Raw genomic sequence first — 12307 nt, 5'->3', positions numbered from 1 at the left:
TGTATGGATGCCAACATCTTAAGTACATAAAGTTGATATGCAGAGTTGAGTCTTTCGTCGTTACAAGGTCAATTTGGGTCAACCTTTGTCTGAATGAACAAAGGCTAAATATCCTGTACTCGTGCTATGTCAATGTCTAGAATATAGTCGATTATAGTCTGACTACATCACGAGCACGTGTTTACGGATCACTATCAAATAGTGATGGTACCGGCTCACGTGAAATGTGAGCGTATCCTGCCCCACCGGTGGCACCCCTCACAAACACATGCAAAGGCAAGTCAATTATTCACCTGAAAAGACGCTGGAACATAGTGTACAAATCTAAATAGGGAATTACATCTTTTATTTTGGTCACTGATGCGTCACATTTAGAATTGTCCTTCACATGTCTTCCTCTAACGCTTTTCGTGATGATACTGGCGTTGACAAGATATAACCCACTCATATTACAATATATTATTTACGACGTTCCATATGAGACACATGGAAACTCATGCGTGACTCAAATGTCTTGAAAATGAAATAACATCTCTCTCTCTTCGTCCCTTGAAACTAATTGCAGGCGCGTTGGGTTTAAATAATCAAACATGGTTCTCCGAGCTTACAGGCATTATGTTCAACCATATATTATTACAAAGCAATCAGTACAGTTACAGGTGACATATGCCTAAGAATGTATTCATGATATACAGGTGGCACATTATTCTAATGCGCCCAACTCACTTTTAGAGTTATGTCCCTTAGCCGTGCCCGCTTCGTCCTGATTATGATCCCCGGGTTGTCAGCTCTTTCAACGTGATCTTGGGGTTCACCAAAGGTGTAACGATGCGGCTTGTCCTTGTTTACTATAGAGTTATGCTCCTCAGTTCTGTATTGGCCTACTGAGCGTGGGTTCGAATCCAGATGGATCCGACATTAATTTCATCTGTGTTACTTTTGGGGCAACAATAGATTTCATTACCACCTACATTTGTAGCAACATATAAATGTAAAGGGCCGTGGAGTTTCTGTCACATTAGCAAAGCAGAGTTGGGTTCAACGCGTGTCAGATTAATGTGGGAAAAACTCCCCAAGTGATGCAGGTCCCAGATGTTTACCATAGAAAAGCATAGAAATATAATCACACACACGCGCGCGCGCACACGCATATGCACATGCACCCCACAAGGGTAGGTTATCTAAGGGAGACAACTCGACAGAGCGAAAGGCGGTGCCTCAAACGACTGGGCCAACCGTAACGGGAGCTAAAAATAATCTGATTAACATTGTTTGTTTCGATTTTTTCTATGTACATGTATTATATGTAATGACTTACTATTTGTATGACGTATCTTAATGGTGACTTACGAGTCAAGAATCAATCCCAAGTATGTTTGTTTCAGCAGTCTATGCGAGAAGCTGCCACGATCAATCGCTATGTCAGCCGCGGAAAAACACATAATAGGTAGTCGAGCAATCAAAGACACCAGTCTCAAGAGCAACTGATAGATTAGCACAGTGTATGCTACAGGTGCGCTCAGCCATCACAAATTGTGTATCTACAACAGGGAAGCTGTGAGCTGTGAGCTGTGAGCCGACACAGTAAAATCCTCTCTGAGACTTAATTTGATATATGACGGAGTTGGTCTGACTGGTGTGTCTTGTCACCAGTCGATGTCTCAGTGGGCGCCTCTCTGTTGCTGGTACTAATTGAAACTTCAAATTGTTGTGCGGTGGTTCAAGGACAACATGGACAAGAAGAACGGAATCATAAAAGCTGAGAAGTACGACTCTTCACCTACGAAAGGAAAAGTTAAACTGAACGTTGGAGGTACCGTGTTCTTCACCACAAAGGAGACTTTAAACCAACACCCAGGAACACTTCTTTCCCAGTTGTGTTACTCATCTTCCTTTTACGACAAGGTCAACGGGGAATACTACTTTGATAGAGATCCCATTTCCTTCGCCTGCATCCTCAACTTCTATCGTACATCAGAGCTGCACCTCCCCACCAATCTCTGTGGCAATTCCTTGAGAAGGGAGCTGACGTTTTGGCAGGTGGATGAGAACAATGTTTCTGAATGCTGCTGGAAACTCCTCCATGAGACTGACCAAGGGAAGGCGGTCATCGACACCCTCAACACTAAGCTGAAAGATGACGACATGATTACAGAAGCGGCAGAGTCCTCTTGGAAGATATGGCAGAAACGGATCTATCTCTTCCTGGACAAACCTAATTCCTCCAAAGCAGCAAAGGTAATAAATACAACTTATCTTGTGTACAGAGATGTTCCATAGTCCAGACTGTTCACATTCCAAAGAAAGCGCCCGCAATGTTATTGTATTTAAAAACGAATCATTGGTATAAGTAGTATGTTCCCGGGTTTACCGTCCCGGAGACAGTTTTCCTGATTATCGGAGTTCCCGAACTGTCGAGTATTTCCGGAATAATAGGGTGTCGCTGTATTTATGATAAATCAATATTAGATAAATATTGATGCTAACCTACCTGTACCAAAAGGTCGAAGGTTTTTATGTAAATTATTGCAAAATTATAAGCTTTCCTTTTACTAGTATATTGTTTTATTTTCGAACAAAGACATTGATTAGCTGAACAATCTCCTCATCCCTATGTTGCAATTGTAGTTACAATCAGGAAACACAGGCCCCAGCAGAGTTGGTAAAAAATGTTTCTCATACGCTGTTTGTGACCATTAATATTTCAGTACGTGATTAATATATCATAATAATAGTATTGAGAAGAGATACAGGTTATTTTAATGTTTGCACAAAACAATTTCAAGGGAGGTACAGGTTAATATGCTGCCTTAAATAAGCCAAGAGAGGGAAAGGCTAAACAACCAACTCAACAAGCCTAATAAAGAGGTAGGACAGGATAATAAACTGCCTAGTAGACAGGGGCAAGTTACACAACTGCCTTAACTAGCGTAGTTAAGAGGAGGGACAGGTTAATAATCCACCCTAATAAGCCAAGAGAAGGACTTGTTAATATACCGCCTAGTAGAGAAAGAGAGGTTGAGGTTAACACATTACCTTAACAAGCATATTAGCGAGGGCATAATTACTATGTATCGAATGGGCACAGTGTTACCTGGCTGAGAGTGTATCCTTAAAGTGTGTCTCTACTGCTGGTCTGCTGCAGATTCGGCTGTTTGCAGACTACAGTGGTATGGGAAGGTTGATTGATAAGTTCCGGGAGATTGCCTGACAGTGAAATGTTTTGTTGTGGACACTACATGATGTCATAGAGGAACATCCACAGGTAAACTGTTTTGTATTTAGATTAGCAAATTATTTCACTTGTTTCAAGTCAGTAAAGTAAGCAGAGTGAGTGAGTGAGTTAGTATGGTTTTACGCAGTATTCCAGCAATATCACGGCGGGGGACACCAGAAATGGGCTTCACACATTGTACCCAAGTCGGGAATCAACCCGGGTCTTCGGCGTGACGCTCGGACGCTTAACCACTAGGCTACCCGACCGCCCCGTAAAGTAAGCAGAGGTGACATTTGGAAACATGGGCAAACGTGAGTAAAAAAGGGCGGCTTGACACCAAACGCCATATTTGAAGATATGAGTACACCAGAGAAGGATCCCCCTTCCAATGCCACTGTAAAGAGGTGGACAGCAGAGTGTAAGCATGGCAGGGAGAGCCTTGGGCATGACCCCCGCCTCGGAAGGCCTGAAAACTGTGGACGCATCACCACCAAACAATGCAAAGACTATCCTATCAGCTGGAAAGGTTATGGAATCCTTGTTCTGGGATGCAGAGGGTGTCATCATTGCGGACTATCTTCCAAAAGGCCAGACAATAATGGAGGCATATAATGCTGCTCTTTTGACGCAACTACAGGATGTAATTAAGACTGATAAGCGTTGGAAGCTGAGAAAAGGTGTGGTCTTCCATCCGGACAATGAGCCAGTGTACAATCAGACATTGCCACGGCTACAATCCACGAGTATGCACTTGAAATCCTTCAGCACCCAATTTATTCTCCTGATCTGGCTCTGTCGAATTTCGTCTGTTCCCACACCTGAGGAAACCTTAAGGGAAACCCATTAGGACTCGAACGATGACGTCATAGCAGCTGTGGAGAACCTTTTAGACAGCCAAGGAAAGGACTTCAACGAAACTGGAATCAAATCCCCCCAACATTGTTAGCAAAGTTGTATCAATGTGAAAGGGGATTGTGTTGAAAAATGTAAATGTATACTCTGCAAAACAAGAAACGCAAAAGATGTAAAATCGTAAATAACTGACAGCGTGTTGCCGACATCCATAAAAAAATAATACCAAAAATGAATTGGTCATTTCTGCATGGATTGGGATTGAGTTGTGTGCTGCAGAAATTTGGTGAAAAGAAGGGAAAATCGCAAAAACACAACCACGTGAGAGCCTTGCGCCGAAACACACCAACATGACATGCACTTGCAACACCACTTGTTGGGTTATATAAATGTTGGGTTTTCATTTACATGCCATCACAATCTTGTGAACAGCAAAACATGCAACGACTGACGAAAGCCCAACGCAACAACACAATCGGTCGACTGCAAACAGTAGAATCATCTTCAGCTGTAGCCAGGTTTTTCCATGTAGCACCAAGCACATTTACAAGACTGTGGAAGCGTTACCAGACACACGGAACAACACGTGACCTTCCCAGATCCGGTCGACCAAGTATCACTAATAGAGCACCGGACAGATTCATACTGCTACGCCACTTAAGTGTGTGTATTCGCGCAAGACGACCAGTTCGAAGTGTCATTTTGACGGACTTGCATCGATCGTCGGCTGCGACGTCAATGGTGTCAAGGTCCCAGTTTAGTGAAGAGTCACGTTTTATGCTTCGCCGTGCGGATGGTAGACGTCGTGTTTACATGGCGTCGCGGGGAACACCCGACCTCATACGGCAAGACTGACAACAGACTTTTTCAGGAATCACAACATCCAGGTCCTGCCATGACCCTCCAGGTCTCCAGATTAAAACCCAATCGTATATTTATGAGATGCACTGGATCAACGACTGCGAGCACGTCAGCAACACCAACAGAACCTCCGACAGTTGGCACAAACAGGGCAGGAAGAGCGGGTCACAATTCTAGGTCTGGTTGTTTTCATGGGACGACGATGCCAGTCATATATTTGGCTCTTATGGTCGCCATACAAGATCTTGAGAACAGATGGCCTTCATCTTGAAAACCTACTGTTCAATATATTATCAAGTGTTGATTAGTTATATGTTGTATAAATTATACATCTAAAAATCACTTTTGCGTTTCTTTCTCCGCAGAGTATACTTAGGTCAAGTCGTTCTACCTGAGGCTCAGAACTTATAAATCAACCCTCGTAACGGGACCATAACTGGAATAGTTCGTATTATTGCTGACTGTAATATAGAATTTACTGAATTTTTAAGTCCCACTTCCTGGGAGGTTTTTTCCCATACTGTAAATTCTCAATTTCATTTCCTCTGTAGGCATCAGGCTTTTATTTTCATGTCACACATCAGTACAAAATCTTGTAGATATATCGAGATATTTAGGAGATAAACATGTGTGCTAGGGTACCTGTTCATTCAATGTAGAACCGAAGACGCGGCGTAATGTTTCAAATGTTGGATTACTGGTGGCAATGCTAATGTCTGAAACCTGAAGCCTGATTATATTATTTCCCTTTAGCATAGTATACTTTCTTTTCAATATATGGATGTGTTCACCAACATGCAAAAGCTTTTTAAAAGAACACAATCCATATCGATTAACTTACACTTTGTTAAGCAGTCATTCAGTCATTTAGCACTCTGAAACGGTGTAGATTCTCACTCAATCATTGAGTCCTGTTCTTTATCCCCTGACAGTCCTCAATTTTTGAATGAACTAATTAACCTGCCAGAAAACGTCGAGGCACGAGTGTCATATTGGTATAGTCGGAATTCGCTTTGTAGAGTTAAGTTTCTTATTAAGAAGCTCGGGGCACGAATTGCTTATTAGTCGGAGTGAGTGAGTGAGTATGGTTTTTTACGCCGCTTTTAGCAATATTCCAGCAAATTCACGGCGGGGGACACCAGAAATGGGCTTCACACATTGTACCCATGTCGGGAATCGAACCCGGGTCTTCGGCGTGACGAGCTAACGCTTTAACCACTAGGCTACCCGACCGCCATTATTAGTCGTAATTCACTTTGTAGAGTTAAGTTTCTCAATCAGAATCTCGGGGCACGAATGGCTTATTAGTCGGAATTCACTTTGTAGAGTTAAGTTTCTCAATCAGAATCTCGGGGCACGAATGGCTTATTAGTCGGAATTCACTTTGTAGAGTTAAGTTTCTCAATCAGAATCTCGGGGCACGAATGGCTTCTTAGTCGGAAATCACTTTGTAGAGTTAAGTTTCTCAATCAGAAACTCGGGGCACGAATGGCTTATTAGTCGGAATTCACTTTGTAGAGTTAAGTTTCTCAATCAGAAACTCGGGGCACGAATGGCTTATTAGTCGGAATTCACTTTGTAGAGTTAAGTTTCTCAATCAGAATCTCGGGGCACGAATGGCTTATTAGTCGGAATTCACTTTGTAGAGTTAAGTTTCTCAATCAGAATCTCGGGGCACGAATGGCTTATTAGTCGGAATTCACTTTGTAGAGTTGAGGCTCTGTATCAGAATCCGATGACAGCGGGTGCCAAATCCCACAATTGACCACCTTATGATCCTTGGTGCATCTGTCAACAACGTATCTGTTGGGGTTTAACAAGGGTTTAACATCTACGATTTACACACCGTGAGATAACCGAAATCCTGCACTACGTAATGATACACCCAACTCACTCACTGGCAGAATATAAAATCTAGTAGACTAATTTCTTTCTTGGTTATTAGGACAAAATGCAAGAGGCAAAATCAAATGTTAAATACCTTGCCAATATTCGTTCAATGTTAACTTCGTAAAATAAACGGTTCAAATAAAAGTTCATTCATACAAACTACTAACAGAAACAATACCAGAATTAGACACACGGGGAAGAAGTAGCACACACGATGCCCTAGGTCCGGTCGACCTCAAGATGCCTTGTCAGGAACTCATTACGGCTGACCCATGTGGACACTCCAGCATATCGCTGACACTATTGGGATCAGTTCCGGGCCAGGAGAGTCCATCTCAATTGACACACTCCACATGAGCGAGGTGTCCACGTGATGGGTACACGGAATCTTGACACCAGAGTAGACGCTGTAGTATGAACATACACAGAGACATTTTGAATAATTTGGATGCGAATTGTAACCTAGGGCGAGAGCGACACAGCTCAACCCATGACCTGCAAAACGTGCAGGTTGTTTGTTTGTTTGTAGTATTCCATATATATGACGGCGGTCTGTAAATAATCTAGCCTGGTCCAGACAATCCAGCGACTGACATCATGAGCATCGATCTATGCAATCGGGATACGATGACATGCATTATCGAAGTCAACGGGCCTGATAACCCGATCCCGTTAGGCATGGATTGCTGAAGACCAGTTCTAACCCGGATCTTCACGGGTCTGCAGTGAGTGAGTTAGGTTTAACCCTGCTTTGAACAGTGGGTATCTCACGCCGTGTCAGGCTGATGTGGGAGGAACGATCCATGTGAAGTACGTCGGGGGCGTGTTGATAAAAAACATGGCTGCTGACATTCCAAAGGATCGTACTCGATGTGATTTGGGAGTAGAATCAGTGGATTCTTGCGGGACTAAATGAAACACCTCGCTCTTATATAGCACAGATTACAAGCACAGAATGCCAATGGAGATGAGAGTTTGGGGACGTTATTGACTGTTATGGATAATATTCATAGAATCTAAGCATCTATAACAACATTAACTTGATAACTGTATTTACAAAGATACTCACTATCTAACCATGACGGCACTATGCGTGGATCGCCCTTGCGGTGATGCACGTGACAAATGTGAGATTGGTTACAAAAATGGTGATATTGGTTACAAAATGCCTGTCCCTGGCAAGTACACAATTCATATTGGACCAACTCAAGCGTGTAATAATCACTTTAGTATGATAGAACCTGTCCATACTGACGGGGGCCTACTATGAGCAAAAACTAGCCCTGAAATTGAAATACTGATACTAGTCGTCCATCTGATTGTGTCTTTTACAAACTACTTGTAATATGATTGCGAAAAAACCTTCCAATGCTGCCCTGCAAGTCAAAACACGGAATCCAGTGACGACAATAAATCAATGGTATCAAGGTCGGATGTGACATTTCCAGATTATGAATATCCACATTTCGAGAATATTACCATTTGACATAATTATCAGCGTTTGAACAAATTCATATGTTTTGTCTTACCATGCAACGTGTTGCGTATGTTTAGGAAAGAATTCACATGAAAAAACACTTGATGATAAACATCCGGTTCCAAGGATGGATTATAGGAAGAATGGGCAGAGTCAAGTGAACTAGATGACGGTCTCTCAAGGCCCACGTAAACTAATGAAATATGTCTTTCATTTCAACTTAATCATTAGAACAAGTATTTGTTTATGCAAGAAATCCCTAACGATTTCTCTGTCTTTGTTAGCGTCTGTGAAGATTTTCACAAATGATATCAACTATCGCAGGCCACAGAAGTTGGGAAGGTAAAAACCCTACTCGCCAGGAGACACACTATTCCTAAAAGACATCAGTTAAAGAATATGGAACATAATGCGTTCTGTCATCCTTGAATGGAACTTGGAGTCAGAACATGTGTATCCTTGGTTCTATGTAAACAAATATGTATTGCACTGTCAGCTTACAAACACAATCATTTCTACCTGTATACATGCAGTGCCGGTCTTATACCTCTTTGTCTTTCATTTGCAAAACAGCCTCAGATTCTGTCATCGCCTGGATTATGATATTAAAGAATGACTATACTCAGATCAAAACTCACTTTTGTTATCTGTTAATTCAAAAATAAGGATGTGCATCATTCAAGTAGTTAAATGATACATTTTCGATTTTATTTTATACGATTGATACAATGTTAGATTTTCTCAAAAACTAATATAATGTGTGGCCCAAATGTATAATGCAAACTCTTGCAAACGTTAAACCGAACTGGACTAAATTTATGTGTGCGTAACACATGGTTTATTGTCTACCGGCTTATGCTTATGCTTATGATTCTTGAATAAAGAAGAAATTGTCTGGCACAAATATTACATTATCTAGTCGCGGTCCCTAACGATTAATCGAGATGTAACGATATTATCATACAATACACTCATATTTTTCACTCTTAATCTTAATATTTTGCTGTTTGTATGTCATGGAAATAAGATTGAAGACACCCCGGACCAGATTCTGCGTAAGCACCAGTTAATGAGTCGTCCCCACCGGTATTGCAATATGTTTCACATCGGCACAAATGGATCGGGATGCATATCACACATGATAGAAATTACACCAATAACAAGGTCCTTGTTTAAAGTAGTGGCCACTTAATAGTAGTGGTCAAATAAAGGAGGGCAATCAATAAGTCTAGAACTCTGGGGCGGAAAACAATGACAATGTTGAACATATAGTCGAGAAAAGTAGACGCTTAATTATAAATTCTATACAAGATCATGAATTTATCGTTTTTCTACTGAATGTGGAGAAACTAACATCCAACTAAAACATATACAAGTGTTAATTTTATTGAGAAAAACGTTTGTCTTTCAGATATGGAATTACATCTTCTTGCTGTTCATAATCGCCTCTGCAATCATCTACTGCGTGGAGACTGTTCCGGAGGCGAGGGTACTTCGGGCACAGAACGGTAAGCAGAGGATCGGCCAGACAATGCTGGAGCGGCTGGTCACTGACAAGGACAACATCAAACTGAAAATGATCATCGAATCGGAACCACATCCCATCATGTACTATGTGGACATCGTGTGTCTCTCTGTCTTCACCCTGGAGCTCATCATCCACTTCATCACTTACCCCAAGAAGGCTAGGTTCTTCAGAAAGTTTCTAAACTGGATCGACATCATTACAGTGTCCATGGGATGGGTCGTGTTCTTTATGGAGAGAGGTTTTCATGAGGGAATATTAGTTCTCTCACTGGAGCTGTACATCGCCTATCTAATGCTCAAGAGTCTGTACATATTGAGATTGTTCCGATTCTTCCGCTTGGCTGAGCGTTTCACGGGTCTCAAGGTCATGATGTTAGCCGTCAAATCCAGCCTGACTGAACTCTCGCTGCTGCTCTTTTCGATCATGGTTCTAGCCACGATGTTTGGGTCGTTTGAGTTCTACTGTGAGTTCGACAACAACCACTTCGATACAATCCCAATCTCCATCTGGTGGGCACTGGTTACCATGACAACCGTGGGCTACGGCGACTACTACCCAACCTCCTACTGTGGGCGTGGCATGGGAACGATGTGTGCCCTGAGTGGCCTCCTCATCCTTGCCATGCCCATTGCTGTCATAGCAACCAACTTCAATGAGTACTATTCCAGGAACCAGTGTCGGGAGAAGAAGAAGAAGAAACATGGATGGGCCGAGGGCATGGGGCAAGTTGGAATAACGTTTGTTAAGAAGATTTGAAGCCACGAAGTGTGTATTCAAAGGAAGGATTGGCTACGATAAAAAAAGGACACTTCTGTAATGCGTACCGATCATTTTCAGATGACAGTCTTCACGTGACTTTTCTAATCCACTAAGTGGATATTGCCTAATGATATCTGTCTGTTATTGCCCTGTGCATGTCTGTGTGTTATTGTCCAGTGATGTCTGTCTGCAGCTGCTATTGCCCTGTGCATGTCTATCTGTTATTGCCCTGTGCTTGTCTATGTGACAATGTACATTATAGCTAAAATGTATAGAATTATCATTAAACCGCCCGCATGTTATCAGAAATGAGCGAGCCACTGTAACTTGATAATGCCCTCATATTGCTTGACAAAGGGCCATTATCACGCCCGTTGTAATGTGACGTCATAGGATTAGGTGACGTCACGTTCACTATTGACGTCATCAGGTTTGTTCTTTAACGTTTCCATATTTGTAAAAGTGAGACAGTGACATTCGTGTTGATTGCACTAAATGTTTCAAAACCCACAATTGTTTTTTATTGTCATTTGATAACAAATTCTATCCATTTTAGCTATAATAACGGTAAAGCTATTTTTCAGGGCATTATCATTTACAGAAGCCCTAGGTCTTTTCAACTGTTTATGGAAGACCTCGGGCTTCTACAAATGATAACCCCCTGAAAAATAGCGTTACCCTTATAATGATGTATGTCTGTTTTTGTCCAGTTCATGTCTGCCTGCTTTTGCACAGTGATTACTGCCTGTTATCGCCCGGTGTCTGTCTGCAACGTTGGAAGTTGTTGCTGTATGTTATTGACCTGTGCACCAGTTGTTGTTGTTGTTGTTGTTGAAAAACGTGAACATAGTATGACATACATTAATATGAGGTGATAACAACTAAACCTGGACTACATAGTAATAAAACCGTGCCAAATTGTTAAGTAAACAATAAAAGCATTAGAAACAGAATGTTAACAGTAATATCGTTCTCATAAACCAGACTGTCAATCTTATACAGGGGAGTCATTTGACAAAGTGCGGGCAGAACCATTATACCAAAGTACAATTTGGTAAATTAATTGAACTTACCCCCAACATAACATCGCAGACAAATAGGCCGCATGTTTTGTCCTGTCAAGCTGGTAATTTTAGTATCGTAAAAAGAGATAAGCGAATGCTCCTGTTACTTTGAGCTTGATTATTTCGTTCACTCTTTTTGAAACCTGTGTTGTAGATTCGTATACGTTTTGTAAGTGTTTTATTTGTGAGTATTATATGAAAATCGGTATTCATGAATTAGATGTTTAAATTGCACTAATAATGTCAGAATGGTATTCTATCCTAGATTAAATATAGTTTGTGCCGCTGGAGGCATGGGAGGCCCGTGGCCTAAGACGCCGCAACCATCTGTGCAAAGTTGTACCCTGCCCCGAGTTGAAAGCTCTGAACCAGTGGGGGTTCATCATTTTGGTCACGGGTAGAAGTTTACAATATTATAACCCGACAGCAATTCCTACAAATACTCTCTATGAATCAGTGTCGGTAGAGCTGCTCGAACCTCCAGATTAGGCCTCGGGTTTGTGTGGGAAAGAGAAAAGTGTCGTTTTTGCGAACAGCCTGGCACACAGTCACTCACGGTCCTCGATTAATTACCAGCCAATGCACACAGATCAGCTGACCGCGTTAAATGCCATGAACGTTTTGAAGAATCCGCTGTGGTTTGCTATAGAATTAAAGAT

General features: G+C 41.8%; 1 protein-coding gene across 1 annotated transcript; it reads left to right on the top strand.

Annotated features, from left to right (window-relative positions):
• The first annotated feature begins 1399 nt into the window (after positions 1 to 1399).
• Positions 1400 to 10950, top strand: LOC124122729 (potassium voltage-gated channel protein Shaw-like). The gene is made up of 2 exons (XM_046485847.2): positions 1400 to 2238; positions 9709 to 10950. The coding sequence occupies exons 1-2, from the start codon at positions 1732 to 1734 to the stop codon at positions 10579 to 10581; spliced, it is 1380 nt and encodes a 459-aa protein (XP_046341803.2). The 5' UTR covers positions 1400 to 1731; the 3' UTR covers positions 10582 to 10950.
• Positions 10951 to 12307: the final 1357 nt, after the last annotated feature.

This window comes from Haliotis rufescens, unplaced genomic scaffold, assembly GCF_023055435.1.
Source record: "Haliotis rufescens isolate VD_foot unplaced genomic scaffold, xgHalRufe1.0.p SCAF_15, whole genome shotgun sequence".
Lineage (NCBI taxonomy): Eukaryota > Metazoa > Mollusca > Gastropoda > Lepetellida > Haliotidae > Haliotis > Haliotis rufescens.
The sequence above is the reverse complement of the archived record's forward strand: the minus strand, read 5'-3'. Positions and strand labels throughout refer to the sequence as shown.